The 22,634-nt window shown below is 44.0% G+C and overlaps 1 protein-coding gene across 1 annotated transcript; it reads left to right on the forward strand.

Moving 5' to 3' along the window:
• The first annotated feature begins 12,017 nt into the window (after window positions 1-12,017).
• On the forward strand, window positions 12,018-21,773 carry LOC110512921 (CUB and zona pellucida-like domain-containing protein 1). The gene is made up of 9 exons (XM_036964329.1): window positions 12,018-12,195; window positions 12,943-13,084; window positions 17,197-17,340; window positions 17,740-17,798; window positions 18,605-18,795; window positions 19,177-19,577; window positions 20,103-20,202; window positions 20,911-21,106; window positions 21,468-21,773. The coding sequence occupies exons 2-9, from the start codon at window positions 12,975-12,977 to the stop codon at window positions 21,596-21,598; spliced, it is 1,332 nt and encodes a 443-aa protein (XP_036820224.1). The 5' UTR covers window positions 12,018-12,195; window positions 12,943-12,974; the 3' UTR covers window positions 21,599-21,773.
• The last annotated feature ends 861 nt before the right edge of the window (window positions 21,774-22,634 follow it).

The following is a 22,634-nucleotide window of genomic DNA, read 5'->3' on the forward strand; positions in this document are numbered from 1 at the left end:
GAGGGGGTCTATTAGTGCCCTCCACAGCATCCAGCAAACTCTGCTGCTGAGCCGGAGAGAGCTTCTTAAATTTCTGTATCAGCATTGTGTCGTTGGGGCTATTTTCTTAGGGTAGCCTAGTGGTTAGAGTGTTGGACTAGTAACCGAAAGGTTGCAAGTTCAAATCCCCGAGCTGACAAGGTAAAAATCTGTCGTTCTGCCCCTGAACAGGCAGTTAACCCACTGTTCCTAGGCCATCATTGAAAATAAGAAATTGTTCTTAACTGACTTGCCTAGTTAAATAAAGGTAAAATAAAAATAAATAAAATACAGTTATGAGACATATCTGTTTTCATTCTATGGAGTCTCAAAGGAGTGTAACAAAATTTGTACAAAAATGTGTAATTAGATTCTTTCATTTTTACATTAGTAGAGGTGCAGTATACCCTGTTGCAAACCTCCGCCCATAGCTCATCACTGATAGTCAGACCAAGGTCCTTTTCCCAGATTATTTTCAAAGGCGTAAAGGAGGAGCCTCCTTTCTCAGAAGTCTATAGATATAAGATATTTTGCCTTTAATGGATTGTGCTGTGACAAGAAGGGTTTCAACTTCATTCAACTTAGTTCTAAACCTCCTCTTGGAAGTAAATGAGGAAATTACATGTCTAATTTGAAGATGTTAAAAAAAAGGGATCGTGGCACATCGAATTCACTGCAGAGCTCTTGAAAGGATTTCAGTGTAGTGGTTTTCTGAGGAAATAGGTCTGAAAAGGTCCTGTTTCCTAGAGTATACCAAAGATTAAAGTTAGCATCCCTCAGGGCTTTTGGCAAGTCTGGGTTGCCTACTATAGGCGAGTGAGAACATATTTGGGAGGAAATTCCCAGGTATTTCTGACAGTCCCTCCACGCTAGTAGGGTGCTGTAAATCACAAAGGTTTTGGCTATGTTGCCCACTTCACTAAAGTTGTTAATGAATATAATTGAGCTTAAAGGCAATGAACCACAGGATTGGGCTTCTATCTGAATCCACTTTGACTCTTGTCTGTGTGTGATCCATGTTAGCATGTTGCGGATTTGGGCAGACCAGTAGTGCAATTGAAGGGAGGGAAGGACAAGACCACATTTAGATTCAGGTTTCGATAGAGTGGAAAACTTGATCCTAGGTTTTTTATTGCCCCATATAAATTTGGTGATGCTTTGGTTAGTTGTTTTGAAAAGGAAACTGGGAGATGGCATGGGAGCATCTGAAATAAATAGTTCAGTCTAGGGAGGATTTTCATACGCATGACATTAATTCTTCCGACTAAGCTAATTGTGAGGGAGATCCAGGTTTGGAGATTGTTCTTGATTCGATCCAGGAGTGGAAGATAATTTTCCTTGAAAAGGCTATTCAGATCTGGTGTTATGAAGATCCCAAGGTATTGAAACCCCTGTGTTTTCCATTGGAAAGGACATAGTGTCTTCATAGAGCTGGTGAGTGTAATATTGAGAGGGCAGACAGTGGATTTGTTAAAATTGATCTTATAACCTGAAAACTTGCCATACTGAGCAATTGTGTCTAAAATGATGGTGGGATTTCTCAGGGTTGGATGTGTAGAGCAAGACATCATCCGCGTAAAGCGAAATCTTGTGCTGCAGGCCACCTGCAGAAACACCCATAATACTTGGATTGCTCCTTATCAGCTCTGACAGAGGCTCCGCCCCCAACAAGTAGAGCAGCGGGGACAGCGAGCACCCTTGTCTTGTGCCCCGTTCCAGAGGGAATCTGTCAGAGTTCAGTCCATTAGTAGTCACCATGGCATTTGAATGAGAGTATAGTGATTTGATCCATTTAATAAAATTTGGGTCCATATTGAACTTTTCTAAGACTGAAAACAGAAAGCTCCACTCCATCCTGTCAAACGCCTTCTCAGCATCCAGTGAAGCCAGCAGGACAGGGGTCTTTTGTGCGTTTACTTGATCAATAATATCAAAAAGACGGCGAATGTTATCAGAAGAGTATCTGTCTCTAATAAATCCAGTTTGGTCCGTTTGCTCCAGCTTTGGCATGAAGATCGGGCTGAGCTGGGGCCAAAAAGCTTTGTAGAACTCTCTGGGGAATCCATCTGGGCCTGGGGACTTATTGGGTGGCATGGAGGTAATTGCCTCCAGGATCTCCTCAGGAGTGAAGGGGGAGTTGAGATCTTCTTGGTCGGTCTCTGATAGTTTAGGTAGCGAGATTCCCCCTAGGAAAGAGTGGAGTTCAGCCTCTGTGTGTTTTCTCTCAGAGGTATATAGTTTGCAGTAAAAATCATGAAAAGTTAAATTGATCTTTTTTAGGGTCGTATGTGACCTCGTCCTTTGCTGTTCGGATAGCCATGATTGTACGCTCTGACTGCTCCTTTTTTAATTGGTAAGCAAGCAATCTACTGGGCCTATTGCTATACTCATGGTATTTCTGTTTAGTAAAGACATTTTTTTTTTATCTCCCGAGTATAGTCCAAATTTAGTTTGGCTTTGGCTGCTTTAAGTTGACTCCAGGAGGCGCTGTCTGGGGATTGTTTATGTATTTTTTCACAGCATTCCAGCTCCCTCTCCAGATCTAGCCTGTGTGCTTCCATTGCTTTTTTCTTAGAGGAAGCATATGCGATTAGATTACCTCTTAGTGTGGCTTTAGCAGCGTCCCACATTGTGGCTGGCGAAACAGGAGAATCTTTGTTGTCTTGTGTGTAGTGGTCTATCCATGTAGTTACCAATGTATGGAACGCTTCGTTTCATAGCATGGAGGTGTTGAATTTCCAGCTCTTTGACCTCGGGATGTTTTTGCAGAGGTCAGAGCGGAGGTGGACAAAGGCGTGATCTGAAAGTGCTATGGGTCCGATTGTACATGTGGCTGAATTTATGAAACTCTTTGGGATGAAAATGTAATCTATACGGGAGTAGGTGTTATGGACATTAGAGTAGTATGTATAGTCCATAGATGAGCTATTAGTCTCTCTCCAGATATCTATCAGTCCCATCTCTTTAGTAAGAGAGTTCAACATCTTTGCAGATCTAGGATTTGTGGTGGGGACTTGAGATGATTTGTCTAGGGTTGGGTTAAGGGAACAATTCAAATCTCCGGCCACCACGCCAAAGGAAACACAATGCTCATTGAACAGGGTTATCATTTTTGACATGAAAGCAGGAGTATCTGTTTTAGGGGCGTATATGTTTAAGATAGTAATTTGTTGACCAGTGTTAGGAATTTTCTGAATAAATGACTAAACAATATCCCCATTATAAATAGAACTGTAAATAAGTAAACTTATACTGTTTTATTATATCTGATTAACAATATGAATTCATAAGTGAGGGATTGTGGAGCCTGAAACTGGGGGTAATTAAATAAAATAAATACGATTCCAGCCAGGTTGGAGAAGGGTTTTTAAGTAAGCAGAAAAGGTCATTAACCTATGGTTGAACCGACGCAACTTAGCTCTGGGATATTTAGATAAGGCAGTGAGGGCTTTCCCAAGTTTTCAGTTAACTGGAACTGTCAGCTAAGTGGTGCTGGATAATGGTGAGGGATCAAGAGTTAATTCAGTTATATTGTGTGTCATGTGTGTGCGCTAGTAGGTCAGAATGAACTTTTAAACCTGCTTTGTCTTGGTCGAGAGGAGGAGATTCATTCTAGAACCAATGATGTCATATTTTGTGGTTACATGGCAGCGCGCTCCGAGAATAAATACTATTATCGAATTTTGATAAGACTGGTCTCTGTCTATTTTATGCAAATAAGAATCTTTGTTGACCCGGATCTGTTGACCCGGGTCTGTTCTCCACTCCCTTTACCTTCCCCCCTTGGGAGAACAAGATACACATATGCACCAGGTCAAAAGTTTTAGAACACCTAGTCATTCAAGGGTTTTGTAGAATAATAGTGAAGACATAAAAACTATGAAATGACACATGTAGTAACCAAAAAAGTGTCAAATCAAAATATATTTTATATTTGAGATTCTTAAAATAGCCACCCTTTGCCTTGATGACAGCTTTGCACAATACATGATTCCATATGTGTTATTTCATAGAATTTGATGTCTTCACTATTATTCTACAATGTAGAAAATAGTACAAATAAATTTAAAAACCCTGGAATGAGTCGGTGTTCTAAAACATTTGACCGGTAGTGGATGAACAGGATATTTCACATTTTCATTAGAAACACAGACTCCATACCAACTCCCTGTGTTGTAGCCCAGTCTCAATGCATAAAAAAAGCTTGAATACAATATCATTTACAGCGTTTCTGGTGTTCAAGTCTCTAATCCTTCCTTCTAGTAAATCTGATCGGTCCCTATTGTCTGCAGATGAATGCCTTGAGTGACTGTGTGGGATTGAGATGCTAACAATATGTTACAAAACACTTCCTCAATCATGAGCTTCACCTAGTCTACGGTAAGGCAGAACGGACCCTGGGTAGCAACAGACCAACACTGGGATGACCAACACACACTGTATGGCACAAACGAATGATTGATTGATTGAATGAACCTTAACTTGACGGATAGTCACCAGTTTACAGGCACAGATTTTTGTTCCGAGAAACACCCTTGTTATTTCAACTGAAGTCCACATGACAATCCGTGTTTGGGTGATTGGTGATGAGCCGTGTGTTAATGTGCATGAGTGTGAAAAGCTACTGGATTCACTCAGATATATAAGGAGACAGGTGTATTTACCTCCATTTACAATCTGTAGTATGAATTCATTAGTTCACTTCAATATCTATAAAACACATACTGTCTGGTTGAGTTGGTGTCTCTATCGTGCAGATCAACCTTTGCTATTGTAAGTATTTAGCATGAGTATTGTAAGGTCAAGTGGTTATGTAGGGATTTATTTTGAGGTGCTATTGTCCAACTCACATTAAGCATCTCCTCTGGAAGCCATTTGATTATATGCTATAGGTTTCATCTCAAACAAGTTCACTGACTTGTCAGCAACATCCTTGAGTCCTGTGGAACATTCCTGAAGCATGAGACATTTACAGAAAACAACGTGGCGTGAAAAAACTGATCTTCGACCTATTGTGTTCCCAACATGTCATTTCATTCAAGAAGCATTTTTTTCACCTCACCTGATGTTCGACAAGAGAGATGAGATAATAAATCACCTGTCCTCATGGCCTAATCTTGTTGAACATCTTCATGCTGTCCGTCAGATGGATTCCAACCCACCCATGCCAGGTCAACGATGTCAAACAGAAAAACATCTGATAGGGACAGAGCAGAAGTATAAAAACATCGTTTTGACTCACACGTTGATTTAAAGGTGATTGTCATGAATTACCATGAAAAGCATCCTTTTTGTGTTTGTGTAATCCTCACCATGGTAACAGGCGTGGAAAGAGAATTAGAACACCTAGAACACCTAACCTTAATCTTGATTATTTAGTCTCATCATTCATTTGTATTTCGTTTAAATACCTTTCATGTGTCGTAACTGCATAGTACTGGTGCAAATGCTTACTAGCCGACCAGGTGAACAATCTGTCGATGTGCCCTTGAGCAAGGCACTTAACCCTAATTGCTCCTGTAAGTCGCTCTGGATCAGAGCGTCTGCTAAATGACTAACATGTAAATAGAAAATGTAAATCAGGCCAATGTAAGAGATTAGCAGAGAAAAGTTCAAGATATGCAGAATTACTGTAACTCACACATTTATTTCCCCTTTCGTTTCAGGTTATTATGAAAAGGTATTTTAGCCTTTGTTTCCCAGTTCATTAAAACCAGTTACGCCTGTCATAAAGAGAACATGCCCAGGGTGAGTTACAAAGGAAACAACGTTGGCATCTGCTCTGACATTCCTACTGAATGGATGGTTGGTCTGAGAAGGTATAAAGGTCTGAAGGTTGGATGCTGGAGGCAGATAGGTAGAGAGGAATCCTCCAGAGAGATCCAGGCATCATGTCCTCCTCCACACCGGTGTTTCTGCATCTGCTGCTACTGGTCTCCCTGGCTTCAGCGGGACACTTCTATGGAGGCTCCATGTCTGTCACCCCCAAAGGGAGGAACGCTGACGGAACATTCAAGGTGAGAGATATTCAGGGGATCATTGGCTGCTCCCAATTCTGATATTTTGCCCACACACACACACACACACACACACACACACACACACACACACACACACACACACACACACCTTCACATATGCTGCTACTATCTGTTAATTATCAATGCATAGTCACTTTATCCCTAATACCTACATGTGCATATTACCTCGACTACCCCGTACCGCTGCACATTGACTCAGTACCGGTACTCCTTCAATATAGCCTCGTTATTGTTCTTTTATTGGGTTACTATTTTTCCTTTAGTTAATTAAGCAAATTGTTCTTACTTGTTTAAAACTCTGCGTTGTTGGTCAAGGGCTCGTCACTCAGCATTTCACGGTAAGGACTACTACACCTGTTGCATTCAGCGCAGGTGACAAATAATTACAAATGTTTTGATTTGATTTGATTCTGAAGGGTATTCGCATTTGGTTGGACTCTTCAGAAATGTTGAATCACATCACGTCTATTCCAATACAATTCATTGTAATACGATGTACTAATAAGAGTGATTGCAATAATTGTGACTTTAGATCAATTATATTCAATCACCATGTATTGTTTTATTTAGCATATGAGTATTTATGTTTTAATTAATGGTGTGCAAAGTCTTGTTCTTATCAAATAAATGAGAAATATGAGGCTATAGAATAAATACATTAGAGATGTATTCAGCTTTTGCATCAATGCAAAATGAGCACCTGGTATTTTCAGAAGGGAATAAATAACACAAGTTAATATTTCTAAATGTGTTTGTTTTTCCATTTGTTATGTTTTATTCAGTCTGAAAATAACAGGTGAACATGTTTCACTGGTCTAAACTCTTAGCAGATATGGTGCATGTGTGTAGGACAGAGAAAGGAACCGTTGTGCACCAGTTCTGTCATTGCAGTAAGTTAGTGTATTTCTGGCGCTCTATCCATACAGCCACTTAGAACAATCTCCAAGCCGTTACCTCCTTAATTACATGACAAATGCCACGCTTGACTCGGACAAACTAAGGTTGTTTTTGATAACATTGCAGATACATTTATTCTTGTATTTTAGAGAAAAAAAATGCCGTTAGACAATTATTATTTTTTTTTAAAAATGTTACCCCTTTTTCTCCCCAATTTCGTGGTATCCAATTGTTGTAGTAGCTACTATCTTGTCTCATTGCTACAACTCGGGAGAGACGAAGGTTGAATGTCATGCGTCCTCCGATACACAACCCAACCAGCCGTACTGCTTCTTAACACAGCGCGCATCCAACCCCGAAGCCAGCCGCACCAATGTCGGACACCTGGCAACCTTGGCTAGCGCGCACTGCACCCGGTCCGTCACAGGCCCGGCCCGACCAATCCCTCCCTAACCCGGACGACGCTATTAGTAACTGATAAGCTGTTTCAAAACAACAGCGTTAATTAAACTTCATCAGTCTAATGATGTTTTATTGCCCCATTACAATGTGACTTTCTGTTCTCCAGGTGGATTTACGCTACAAGAATACACATGATTGGTGTGATTACTCTCGCTGGTATTGTACCTCAGGGAACTGCGGCTCTTCAATCAAAGATGTCAGAGGCACAATTGACAGCAGCAGCAGAGGACGGAGTGGTTACAACAACCAGTGGTGTGAAACTGAAACAGTCGAGACCAGAAATATCCCCAGTGATAAACCTTTTCAATTGATGCAAGTTTGTTATGAAATACATGTAATCTATTCATTGAACATGCATTGTGCACAATGACTCATGTTAAACTCATATCTGGTAAAATGGTTTTAGCTATACCGTTAAAACCTACTTCTACAAGGTAGACTCCCCTCTGAGTTTTTTTTTCAAAGACTGTGACGAAAACACTCGGTAAATGATATTGCTATGGTGGGTTTGATAACATTCCATCCCAAGTGACCACTTATCTAAAGATGGTTTGTTGTTGTGACAGACAAAACAGCTGCTGTTGGATCCCAACAGTAAACGGTCTTGGACCTTGGAGCCTGGAAACACAAGTGGATCTGGGAACAAGATCTGATACTGGTGAACCCAACAGATCTCCAGTCACAGCCATTCTTCCTTTCATACGGTAACAACTTTCTGACTCCCAAAACATTACCTCTTTGAACCGATCAGTTGTATTTATATATACAATATAGGTTATTGAAATCCTAATTAGACATATTCCTACATTTTTGGCTGGCGGTAAAGAGGCGCAAGTGTCCAACTCAAGTTAATTAGCAATTTTGTTATGTAAAAAAAAAATAGCGCGATCGCATTTTCCAACCCTGACGTCAGCAATTGACCGGTTTAACTTCAGCTCATTTGTGTTTGAGGTGTGTCCAGGGGACCGCCCCCACACCGGTACGTTCTTTTTTTTCTCCAGGCCCCGATCATTAGCCAGATATGATCATGTTGTGCAACAAAAACAAAACCCTCTGGGCTATTTATTATGGTGGCTGTAACTTTATTCAGACATTTAGCCTATTTAAACAAGTTGTTGTTTTGTTTTTTTATTAGAATTGGATTAGAATTATACACTGTCTTTTCAGGCCTTATCGATAGCCTAGTGAAATTGATCTTGCTAATTGACTACGTTTGGCATTTCCATGTCCAGACTGCAATTTACAGTAGGCCTTGCCCCTATATCAGTGCACATGCTATAGCCTAGGTTCATTTCCATACTGAAGCAATACAATTAGAACAATGTGGACTGTAAACATGTTCAACATACTGTTTTCTGTCAACATGGATCAGCCTATTTAACTAACTAGGCTGTAACGGACTAACGTTCTAACCGGAGTTGATGACATCACAATAACTATATAAAATACCGTAAATACACAACTTGAAGCAGCCACACGTTTAGCCACGGAACACGTTCTGATTGGCCAGTGAGGGGTCAAAAGCCTCGATACTCCCACAACTGGTTTATTCATCGACTTGCCTAGTTAAATAAAGGTTCGATAAAATACATAAATACAAATCAAGGCTCAGCCCCTTTTGCACCACAGCCAGCAACTGCACATATACAGTGCCTTGCGAAAGTATTCGGCCCCCTTGGACTTTGCGACCTTTTGCCACATTTCAGGCTTCAAACATAAAGATATAAAACTGTATTTTTTGTGAAGAATCAACAACAAATGGGACACAATCATGAAGTGGAACGACATTTATTGGATATTTCAAACTTTTTTAACAAATCAAAAACTGAAAAATTGGGCGTGCAAAATTATTCAGCCCCTTTACTTTCAGTGCAGCAAACTCTCTCCAGAAGTTCAGTGAGGATCCATGAATGATCCAATGTTGACCTAAATGACTATTGATGATAAATACAATCCACCTGTGTGTAATCAAGTCATTTATAAATGCACCTGCACTATGATAGTCTCAGAGGTCCGTTAAAAGCGCAGAGAGCATCATGCAGAACAAGGAACACACCAGGCAGGTCCGAGATACTGTTGTGAAGAAGTTTAAAGCCGGATTTGGATACAAAAAGATTTCCCAAGCTTTAAACATCCCAAGGAGCACTGTGAAAGCGATAATATTGAAATGGAAGGAGTATCAGACCACTGCAAATCTACCAAGACCTGGCCGTCCCTCTAAACTTTCATCTCATACAAGGAGAAGACTGATCAGAGATGCAGCCAAGAGGCCCATGATCACTCTGGATGAACTGCAGAGATCTACAGCTGAGGTGGGAGACTCTGTCCATAGGACAACAATCAGTCGTATATTGCACAAATTTGGCCTTTATGGAAGAGTGGCAAGAAAGCCATTTCTTAAAGATATCCATAAAAAGTGTTGTTTAAAGTTTGCCACAAGCCACCTGGGAGACACACCAAACATGTGGAAGAAGGTGCTCTGGTCAGATGAAACCAAAATTGAACTTTTTGGCAACAATGCAAAACGTTATGTTTGGCGTAAAAGCAACACAGCTGAACACACCATCCCCACTGTCAAACATGGTGGTGGCAGCATCATGGTTTGGGCCTGCTTTTCTTCAGCAGGGACAGGGAAGATGGTTAAAATTGATGGGAAGATGGATGGAGCCAAATACAGGACCATTCTGGAAGAAAACCTGATGGAGTCTGCAAAAGACCTGAGACTGGGACGGAGATTTGTCTTCCAACAAGACAATGATCCAAAACATAAAGCAAAATCTACAATGGAATGGTTCAAAAATAAACATATCCAGGTGATAGAATGGCCAAGTCAAAGTCCAGACCTGAATCCAATCGAGAATCTGTGGAAAGAACTGAAAACTGCTGTTCACAAATGCTCTCCATCCAACCTCACTGAGCTCGAGCTGTTTTGCAAGGAGGAATGGGAAAAAATGTCAGTCTCTCCATGTGCAAAACTGATAGAGACATACCCCAAGCGACTTACAGGTGTAATCGCAGCAAAAGGTGGCGCTACAAAGTATTAACTTAAGCGGGCTGAATAATTTTGCACGCCCAATTTGTCAGTTTTTGATTTGTTAAAAAAGTTTGAAATATCCAATAAATGTCGTTCCACTTCATGATTGTGTCCCACTTGTTGTTGATTCTTCACAAAAAAATACAGTTTTATATCTTTATGTTTGAAGCCTGAAATGTGGCAAAAGGTCGCAAAGTTCAAGGGGGCCGAATACTTTCGCAAGGCACTGTAATTGTGGTGGTGAAAATAGCTAAAATATATGACGTGCCTCCGAACCTGTAGCTCTACTGCCAGCTCTTAGACTGACCGTTGTGTTAGGTTTGTTCAAATAGAGCCCGTAGAGTTTACTCATTTCATATGTTGTATTTCTGACTCCTGTCATTGTAGTGTTCCCCAGAACTGTCAGAGGTCCTACAACCTCATGGCCTTTGACCCTGACGGTGATCGTGTCAGATGCAGATACGGATTGGTCAGACCTGAGTGCGATAGCTGTGATCAGCCTTCAGGTTTCTACCTGGATCAGGTTGGTGTGGGCAGTTATTTTCAACACCTTGAATCTCATGTGATTGTTGATATATTGTCTTTGGTCTTAACCAGCTATTCCATTTGTGTTCTAACCTCTTCACTGTTAGGGCTCTTGCTCCTTACAATACGGCTACACTTCAACGAGTGGTGTCTATGGGTTTGAGCTAGTTGTAGAGGACTTTCCTAACCAACACATCACCCTGTCCTACACCGATGGCTCTAGTTCCTCCAGGGCACCGCTTCATGCAGGGAGACGCCGACGCTCCAGCTACCAAACAACCGTCTCCTATCCCTGGTGGTGGAGCCAAACCACCACAACTCCTTCTCCTTGGTGGTGGAGCCAAACCACCACAACTCCTTCTCCTTGGTGGTGGAGCCAAACCACCACAACTCCTTCTCCTTGGTGGTGGAGCCAAACCACCACAACTCCTTCTCCTTGGTGGTGGAGCCAAACCACCACCGCCGCCCCCTGGCCCACTACAACCACCCCCTGGCCCACTACCACCACCACCACCCCGCCCACTACCACCGCCCCCTGGCCCACTACAACCACCCCCTGGCCCACTACAACCACCCCCTGGCCCACTACCACCACCCCCTGGCCCACTACAACCACCCCCTGGCCCACTACCACCACCACCACCCCCACCGCCGCCCCCTGGCCCACTACCACCGCCGCCCCCTGGCCCACTACAACCACCCCCTGGCCCACTACCACCACCACCACCCCGCCCACTACCACCACCACCCCGCCCACTACCACCCCCTGGCCCACTACCACCACCACCACCCCGCCCACTACCACCACCACCCCGCCCACTACCACCCCCTGGCCCACTACCACTACTACCCCCTGGCCCACTACCACCCCCTGGCCCACTACAACCACCACCCCCTGGCCCACTACCACCCCCTGGCCCACTACCACCACCACCACCCCGCCCACTACAACCACCCCCTTGCCTACTACTACCACCACCCCCTGGCCCACTACAACCACCCCCTTGCCTACTACTACCACCACCCCTTGGCCCACTACCACCAACACCCCCTGGCCCACTACCACCACCCCCTGGCCCACTACAACCACCCCCTGGCCCACTACAACCACCCCCTTGCCTACTACCACCACCACCACCACTACCACCACCACCCCAGGAAGCCTGTATCCCTCCACTGCTCCCCTCAGCAAACTCCCTCTACATTTCTCTCTTCTGGGTGAGACTCCTCTTCTGATGGTTAACAATGCATTGGATTTTTTAAATGTATTGAACCTTTGCCTATTTAACTAGGCAAATCAGTTAAGAACAAATTATTCTTTAAAAAGACAGCCTACTGGGGAACACTGGGTTAACTATCTTGTTCAGGGGCAGAACAACAGATTTTTACCTTGTCAGCTCGGGGATTAAACAGGGCAACTTTTTGGTTACTGGCCCAACGCTCTAACCAATAGGCTACCTGCCACCCCTCTAACCACTAGGCTACCTGCCCCCCCTCTAACCACTAGGCTACCTGCCCCCCCTCTAACCACTAGGCTACCTGCCCCCCCTCTAACCACTAGGCTACCTGCCCCCCCTCTAACCACTAGGCTACCTGCCCCCCCTCTAACTACTAGGCTACCTGCCCCCCCTCTAACCACTAGGCTACCTGCCCCCCCTCTAACCACTAGGCTACCTGCCCCCCCTCTAACCACTAGGCTACCTGCCTCCCCTCTAACCACTAGGCTACCTGCCGCCCCCTCTAACCTCTAGGCTACCTGCCTCCTACCTGCCCCCCCTCTAACCACTAGGCTACCTGCCCCCCCTCTAACCACTAGGCTACCTGCCCCCCCTCTAACCACTAGGCTACCTGCCGCCCCCTGGATGGAGGATTGGACATATGTATTCTTTAAACAACGTCAAACATGGCATTTATTTGTAAAGTATTGGCCTTTACTTGTGTACGTTTGTGTCTTTTCCACTTCAGTGGACTCTAGTGTTCCGTCCTGCGATGAGGGTATGTACCTGCCCAGGTTCGTGCAGCCGACACCACACAACGGAGAACATCTCCACGCCGAGGTCAACAAAGAGCTGGAGTTCAGGGTCAAGGCCGAGGCTACACACTCAACGTAAGAGACATGATACTCTATAATACAGTATTATACCCAGGATTATATTTATAGTGCTTGAACTCCTGGTTGTAACAACACATCCTGGCTGTAACAGTCCGTCCTGGCTGTAACAACACATCCTGGCTGTAACAGTCCGTCCTGGCTGTAACAGGTCATCCTGGCTGTAACAGTGCGTCATGGCTGTAACAGGTCATCCTAGATGTAACAGTTTAGTCCTGATGTTAACAATAGATCCTGGATGTAACAGTTTAGACCTGAGTTTAACAATAGATCCTGGCTGTAACAGTCCGTCCTGGCTGTAACAGTCCGTCCTGGCTGTAACAGGTCATCCTGGATGTAACAGTCAGTCCTGGCTGTAACAATGCATCCTGGCTGTAACAGTCTGTCCTGGCTGTAACAGTCCGTCCTGGCTGTAACATGTCCTCCTGGCTGTAACAGGTCATCCTGGCTGTAACAATGCATCCTGGTTGTAACAGGTCATCCTAGCTGTAACAGTCCGTCTGGCTGTAACAATAGATCCTGGCTGTAACAGTCCGTCCTGGCTGTAACAGGTCATCCTGGCTGTAACAGTCCGTCCTGGCTGTAACAATGCATCCTGGCTGTAACAGTCTGTCCTGGCTGTAACAATGCATCCTGGCTGTAACAATGCATCCTGGCTGTAACAGGTCATCCTGGCTGTAACAATGCATCCTGGCTGTAACAGGTCATCCTGGCTGTAACAATGCATCCTGGCTGTAACAGGTCATCCTGGCTGTAACAATGCATCCTGGCTGGATGAGTCCGTCCTGGCTGTAACAGTCCGTCCTGGCTGTAACAATGCATCCTGGCTGTATCAGTCCATCCTGGCTGTAACGGTCCGTCCTGGCTGTAACAATGCATCCTGGCTGTAACAGTCCGTCCTGGATGTAACAATGCATCCTGGCTGTAACAGGTAATCCTGGCTGTAACAGTCCGTCCTGGCTGTAACAATGCATCCTGGCTGTAACAGGTCATCATGGCTGTAACAGTGCGTCCTGGCTGTAACAGGTCATCCTGGCTGTAACAATGCATCCTGGCTGGATGAGTCCGTCCTGGCTGTAACAGTCCGTCCTGGCTGTAACAATGTTTCCTGGCTGTAACAGTCTGTCCTGGCTGTAACAATGTATCCTGGCTATAACAGTCTGTCCTGGCTGTTACAGTCCGTCCTGGCTGTAACAGGTCATCCTGGCTGTAACAGTCCGTCCTGGCTGTAACAGGTCATCCTGGCTGTAACAATGTATCCTGGTTGTAACAGGTCATCCTGGCTGTAACAGTCCATCCTGGCTGTAACAATGCATCCTGGCTGTAACAGTCTGTCCTGGCTGTAACAATGCATCCTGGCTGTAACAGTCCGTCCTGGCTATAACAATGCATCCTGGCTGTAACAGGTAATCCTGGCTGTAACAGTCCATCCTGGCTGTAACAATGCATCCTGGCTGTAACAGGTCATCATGGCTGTAACAGTGCGTCCTGGCTTTAACAGGTCATCCTGGCTGTAACAGTCCGTCCTGGCTGTAACAATGCATCCTGGCTATAACAGTGCATCCTGGCTATAACTATGCATCTTGACTATAACAGTGCAGTCCAGGCTGTAACAATGCATCCTGGCTGTAACAATGCATCCTGGCTATAACAATGCATCCTGGCTATAACAGTGCAGTCCTGGCTGTAACAATGCATCCTGGCTATAACAGTGCAGTCCTGGCTGTAACAATGCATCCTGGCTGTAACAATGCATCCTGGCTATAACAGTGCAGTCCTGGCTGTAACAGTGCATCCTGGCTATAACAATGCATCCTGGCTGTAACAATGCATCCTGGCTGTAACAATGCATCCTGGCTATAACAGTGCAGTCCTGGCTGTAACAATGCATCCTGGCTGTAACAGTGCAGTCCTGACTATAACATTGCATCCTGGCTATAACAGTGCAGTCCTGGCTGTAACAGTGCATACTGGCTATAACAGTGCATCCTGGCTATAACAGTGCATCCTGGCTGTAACAGTGCGTCTTGGCTGTAACAGTGCATCCTGGCACTAACAATGCATCCTGGCTATAACAGTGCATCCTGGCTATAACAGTGCATCCTGGCTGTAACAGTGTGTCTTGGCTGTAACAGTGCATCCTGGCACTAACAATGCATCCTGGCTATAACAGTGCATCCTGGCTATAACAGTGCGTCCTGGCTATAACAGTGCGGTCCTGGCTGTAACAGTGCAGTCCTGGCTATAACAGTGCATCCTGGCTATAACAGGTCATCCTGGCTATAACAGGTCATCCTGGCTGTAACAGTGCAGTCCTGGCTATAACAGTGCATCCTGGCTATAACAGGTCATCCTGGCTGTAACAGTTTAGTCCTGATTTTAACAACACATCCTGGCTGTATCTAAAAATGTTATCACCTGTGGTACTTTTTCAGTGATTACAAATATTTTCTTCTGCAATCAATTATTTAGCTTAATGCAGCCTACTGTATAAGTTCACCAAAAGGTCTAAGAACACCAAGAGTTTTCCAATTAAGAGTAAATGTCTTTTCTGTGATTGATCTGGATTGGTGTGGCTGTCGCTTCGCTAAGTGAGATGCTTGTGACGTCCAACTCTGATGTCACCCCACATAAATTGCCATTTAAAAAACGGTTTAAGGTAAGAGTTAAGGTTAGGTAAAGTTTTTTAAAATAAAAAAATATATATATATTTCACCTTTTATTTAATAACCAGGTAGGCGAGTTGAGAACAAGTTCTCAATTACAACTGCGACCTGGCCAAGATGAAGCAAAGCAGTGCATCACAAACAACAACACAGAGTTACACATGGAATAAACAAAACATGCAGTCAAAAACACAATAGAAAAAAAGTCTATATACAGTGTGTGCAAATGAGGTAAGATAAGGGAGGTAAGGCAATAAATAGGCCATATTGGTGAAATATAATAATTACAATTTAGCAATTAAACACTGGAGTGATAGAGACTGGATTAATAGATGTGCAGAAGATGAATGTGCAAGTAGAGATACTGGGGTGCAAAGGAGCAAAAAATAAAAACAGTATGGGGATGGGGTAGTTGGATGGGCTATTTACAGATAGGCTATGTAAAGGTGCAGTGATCTGTGAGCTGCTCTGACAGCTGGTGCTTAAAGTTAGTGAGGGAGATATGGGTCTCCAGCTTCAGTGATTTTTGCAATTCGTTCCAGTCATTGGCAGCAGAGAACTGGAAGGAAAGGTGGCCAAAGGAGGAATTGGCTATGGGAATGACCAGTGAAATATACCTGCTGGAGCGCGTGCTACGAGTGGATGCTGCTATGGTGACCAGTGAGCTGAGATAAGGCGGGGCTTTACCTAGCAGAGACTTATATAGATGACCTGGAGCCAGTGGGTTTGGCGACGAATATGAAACGAGGGCCAGCCAATGAGGGCATACAGGTTGCCATGGTGGGTAGTAAATGGGGCTTTGGTGACAAAAAAATGATGGCACTGTGATAGACTGCATCCAATTTGCTGAGTAGAGTGTTGGAGGCTATTTTGTAAATGACATCGCCAAAGTCAAGGATCGGTAGGATAGTCAGTTTTACGAGGGTGTGTTTGGCGGCATGAGTGAAGGATGCTTTGTTGCGAAATAGGAAGCCGATTCTAGATTTCATTTTGGATTGGAGATGCTCAATGTGAGTCTGGAAGGAGAGTTTACAGTCTAACCAGACACCTAGGTATTTGAAGATGTCCACATATTCTAAGTCAAAACCGTGCAGAGTAGTGATGCTGGACGGGCGGGCAGGTGCTGGTAGCGGTCGGTTGAAGAGCATGCATTTAGTTTTACTTGCATTTAAGAGCAGTTGGAGGCCACGGAAGGAGAGTTGTATGGCATTGAAGCTCATCTGGAGGTTAGTTAACACAGAGTCCAAAGAAGGGCCAGAAGTATACAGAATGGTATCGTCTGGGTAGACGTGGATCAGAGAATAATCAGCAGCAAGAGCGACATCATTGATGTGTACAGTGGTTTAAGTTAGGGGAGAGGTTAAGGTTAGGGTTCGGATTCAGGGTTGGGTCATCCAAGGATCCCACTTATCATTTACCTTTTCCATTTGATCTCCTTTCTAGGATTAATGATGTCATCGTCAGTGGACCTCTGAACATCACCAATCACATGACTACCCAGGGGGAGTTTGTCATCCGGTGGACACCCATCCGGGACAATCTGGGGGAGTATTTCCCCATTTGCTTCATCACTGAGGGGATTTCTGGGTAGGTCTTATGTTTTATAATGCTAGAAACATCACCAGAACTGCTGTTCAACTTCCTGTATGTTCTGCTACTTCCTGTGTGTTCTGCTACTTCCTGTATGTTCTGCTACTTCCTGTGTGTTCTGCTACTTCCTGTATGTTCTGCTACTTCCTGTACGTTCTGCTACTTCCTGTACGTTCTGCTACTTCCTGTATGTTCTGCTACTTCCTGTACGTTCTGCTACTTCCTGTGTGTTCTGCTACTTCCTGTGTGTTCTGCTACTTCCTGTATGTTGTGCTACTTCCCTCTGGAGTTTCCTCTTTTTATGATATTTAATTTCACATGAGAGAGAGAGACTAATAATACATGTAATGATAATATTGTGCTGTTGTTCACCCTGATCTTCTCTAACACTTTCAGATCTAGTGTCTATCAGTCTGAGATGAGATGTGTTGTGGTGGAGGTCGGACGCAAAAAGGGTTTGTACATTATTCCACCATAAATATGTTGTGGTGTGTGATTGGACAATATGGTGTGGTGTGTGATTGGACAATATGGTGTGGTGTGTGATTGGACAATATGCTGTGGTGTGTGATTGGACAATATGCTCTGGTGTGTGATTGGACTATGTGCTGTGGTGTGTGATTGGACAATATGCTGTGGTGTGTGATTGGACTATGTGCTGTGGTGTGTGATTGGACAATGTGCTGTGGTGTGTGATTGGACAATGTGCTGTGGTGTGTGATTGGACAATATGCTGTGGTGTGTAATTGGACAATATGCTGTGGTGTGATTGGACTATGTGGTGTGTGATTGGACTATGTGCTGTGGTGTGTAATTGGACAATATGCTGTGGCGTGTGATTGGACTATGTGGTGTGTGATTGGACAATATACTGTGGTGTGTAATTGGACAATATGCTCTGGTGTGTGATTGGACATTATGCTGTGGTGTGTGATTGGACAATATGCTGTGGTGTGTGATTGGACAATATGCTGTGGTGTGTGATTGGACAATATGGTGTGGTGTGTGTGATTGGACAATATGGTGAGGCGTGTGATTGTATAATTGTGCACTTTAATAACAGAAGCTCTGAATACTGTATGATACATACTATACCTAGACAACACATCTGAAATCACCAAACATGAAGGAAAGATAAAAATGAAACTCGAAATGACCCCAACCAACTCACATCATGGGTCACAGTCAGATTGTTTTGATTAAGACATTTATGCAAAAGATGGGAAGAAATACAACAATAAGAAAACATCTCCCGTGACAGTCAAAGCCAAGGTGGTGTGTGACGAGACCAAGATGACGGTAGAAGTGGAGAAGTCCTCTGTTACTGAAATTCACGAGGACCACCTCCGCCTCAACGATCCCAGTAACTCTGCCTGCGACCTGCAACGCCTCTCTAACAGCACCCACATCATTGGAGTCATCCCCCTCAATGCCTGTGGCACTCAGATAGAGGTGAGGCCTCCGAGATGTCAAATATTATAGTGGGATGACACATGTACAGTATTCCACTTTGTGTGAGACCCATTCACTCCTGTGTGTCTGTCTGCGTTCTCTATATTGAACCTGGTTCGAGGGGATATTCACCCCAAGGCACCAGCTAGGCTGACAGATCTTGAATTGGTTTTGGTGAAGGGTGGATTTATGCTGCCTGTGGGAAGATTTGCCCTCAGAACAGTTTTGCATCAAAAGAGACACCAACATGCTCACTCATAACCCCAAGAGGTTCACAGCAATATCAGAACTGAAGCGATTGATCTGGGTGACGTGTGTAAAGTTCAGTGCCCACAAATGTAACTGTCTAGATGATTTTCCTCTCCATCTCTCTCAATCCAGGAGGACGACGACAACCTCATCTTCAAGAACCAAATCACCACCTTCGACAACCCCAACGACATCATCACCAGGCACCACCAGGTGGAGTTCCAGTTCTACTGCCAGTACGCCAAACGTGGCAACGTGTCCCTGGGCTTCACTGCACACAGAGACAGCATCACGGTGGTGGAGAAAGGCTTCGGCACGTTCACCTACCAGTTTGAGTTCTACCAGACCAGCCAGTTCGCCAACATGGTGGATCCCCGTGACTACCCGTTAGACGTGGAGGTGAAGCAGATGATCTACATGGACATCGAGGCCGTGTCCACTGTGAACAACACTGAGCTCTTCGTGGAGTCCTGCAGAGCGGCGCCGTACGACAACCCCGACTACCATCCCACCTACCCCATCATAGAAAGCGGGTGAGACTGAGCACACAGATTCAGTTCAGCTTTATTAGCACGAGTGGCAAGGCTGCTGTTGGTAAAGCAAAGTGAGATAAAGACATCAACAATAAAATTCAAAATAGTAATAATAATAATAATAATAATAACAATAATAATAATAATAATAATAATAATAATAACAATAATAACAATAATAACAATAATAACAATAATAACGATAATAATGATAATAATAACAATAACAATAACAATAACAATAACAATAATAATAGTAACGATAATAATAATAATAATAATAATAATAATAATAATAATAATAATAATAATAATAATGGTGATTAGAGAAAGGAAACACACACATATATATTAAAATATAAACACTGAGGCATTCATCAACCTCAGGGTGGACACTTGTCAGTAATGTGAGATGATAATAGATGCTGGGGAATATTCTAGACTAAAAGATTGTTTTACTGCACTTACTGTATGTACTTGACATATTTACTGTACTCTAGGTTTTAACTGTGTTTTTTTTACCAGGTGCATTGTGGATGAGACGGTTCAAATCTTCTCACCGCGTCACCAGAGGCATTTCCAGTTCGGAATGGAAGCTTTCAAATTCATCGGAATGCATGACCAGGTAAATGGGGACAGATTGCTGCATCATTCAAGGATCGTATCAAGGGTTATATCCTCTCAGTTCAGTGACCTTTAAACTCTCTGGCTATAGGTGTACATCAGCTGTTCAGTGACCTTTGAACCCTCTGGCTATAGGTGTACATCAGCTGTTCAGTGACCTTTGAACCCTCTGGCTATAGGTGTACATCAGCTGTTCAGTGACCTTTGAACCCTCTGGCTATAGGTGTACATCAGCTGTTCAGTGATCCTGTGAACCCTCTGACTATAGGTGTACATCAGCTGTTCAGTGATCCTGTGAACCCTCTGGCTATAGGTGTACATCAGCTGTTCAGTGACCTTTGAACCCTCTGGCTATAGATGTACATCAGCTGTTCAGTGACCTTTGAACCCTCTGGCTATAGGTGTACATCAGCTGTTCAGTGACCTTTGAACCCTCTGGCTATAGGTGTACATCAGCTGTTCAGTGACCTTTGAACCCTCTGGCTATAGGTGTACATTAGCTGTTCAGTGACCTTTGAACCCTCTGGCTATAGGTGTACATCAGCTGTTCAGTGACCTTTAAACTCTCTGGCTATAGGTGTACATCAGCTGTTCAGTGACCTTTGAACCCTCTGGCTATAGGTGTACATCAGCTGTTCAGTGACCTTTGAACCCTCTGGCTATAGGTGTAGATCAGCTGTTCAGTGACCTTTGCACCCTCTGGCTATAGGTGTACATCAGCTGTTCAGTGATCCTGTGTGAGGCTGGGAACCCCAATACCCGGTGTGCCCAGGGCTGCGTCAACTCCACCTCCCCCCAGCCTGCTGGTCACCACCACCACCGCAAGAGAGAGGCCGCCATGCAAACGGCCAAACACCACATCTCCCAGGGTCCTTTGCGCCTGAGAAAGAGTTCAGAGAGCTCAGGTAAGCTAACCCTGAGGGAAACGGCTGTAGCTTTAGATGAGCTACAAATTAAATGTTGTACTTTGTGTTATTGACGATACAGTATATTATCAATGGTCCTCTGTTGCTCAGTTGGTAAAGTGTGACACTTGCAATGCCAGGGTTGTGGGTTCATATCCCAGAAGAAAATACATGAGGATGTACCACTAGTGTAAGTTGCTCTGGTTAAGAGTGTCTGCTAAATGACTACACATTTAGGAAGGACCTCTACAGTGGAATTTTTCAACAGGAAATAACATCTCTGCATAAACAGGTGTTTTTTTTGTTTCACAAAGAGTTTCCGTGTTATAAAAGGTGTTTGTGTGTTTTCTTGTCTTCCCAGTGACCAACGTGAACATGGGGTTGATGGTTGGGTGTATCGTAGCAGCCGTTGCCATGCTGTGCGGAGTGATGCTCTACAAGTCCAAAACATCAGGCATTAAATACCAGCCCCTGACAACATTTGAGACTTAGTCCCATGGCAACCATCTTTTCACATAGAGTCTGCATTATAGAAAGAAGGATGGTGGGAAATATTGAACATTTGAAAAGTGGTCTCTGTCTTTAACGATGAAATGTCTCTTGAGATCAATACAAGAATATGCATTAATCCGTAAACGTACTTAGCGGTGACTCCGATTATAACAATGTGTCTTGGCTGACCAGGTAAAAGTTCTGAATAGCCACTCGAGCACCAATAGGATTGCAGGTGTTCATACATCACAGGAAGCTGCTGAGGGGAGCACAGCTTATAATGTCTGGAATGGAGAGAATTGAATGAATGGTATTTGATTCCACTCTACTCGTTTCACTCCAGCCATTACCATGGTCCCGTGATCCCCAATTAAGGTGCCACCAACCTCCTGTGATGTATATATATATATATATTTACTGTAGCCTGTCCTAAACACATTTGACCCATATAGTGCCCTCTAGTGTACAAATGAAATGTAATTTACAAATACAGAACAGCTATAATCCACACAACAACCGTAGAGGGTTTGGCCCAAATGTCTCCTACAACTTGTTTGACCAGTTTAACTCCTGCTTCTTCTTACTGTCTGTATTGTGATTTGAATAACATTCTGCCTGATCCAACATGGCTGCCCTGTTACATGTGGCCATCAGTGGAGCAGAAGTGCTTTAATTAACATTCTGCCTGATCCAACATGGCTGCCCTGTTACATGTGGTCATCAGTGGAGCAGAAGTGCTTTGATTAACATCCTGCATGATCCAACATGGCTGCCCTGTTACATGTGGTCATCAGTGGAGCAGAAGTGCTTTGATTAACATCCTGCATGATCCAACATGGCTGCCCTGTTACATGTGGTCATCAGTGGAGCAGAAGTGCTTTGATTAACATTCTGCCTGATCCAACATGGCTGCCCTGTTACATGTGGTGAGACCAGTGGAGCAGAAGTGCTTTAATTAACATCCCACATGATCCAACATGGCTGCCCTGTTACATGTGGTCATCAGTGGAGCAGAAGTGCTTTGATTAACATTCTG

The sequence above is a fragment of the Oncorhynchus mykiss genome, chromosome 26 (genome assembly GCF_013265735.2).
Source record: "Oncorhynchus mykiss isolate Arlee chromosome 26, USDA_OmykA_1.1, whole genome shotgun sequence".
Lineage (NCBI taxonomy): Eukaryota > Metazoa > Chordata > Actinopteri > Salmoniformes > Salmonidae > Oncorhynchus > Oncorhynchus mykiss.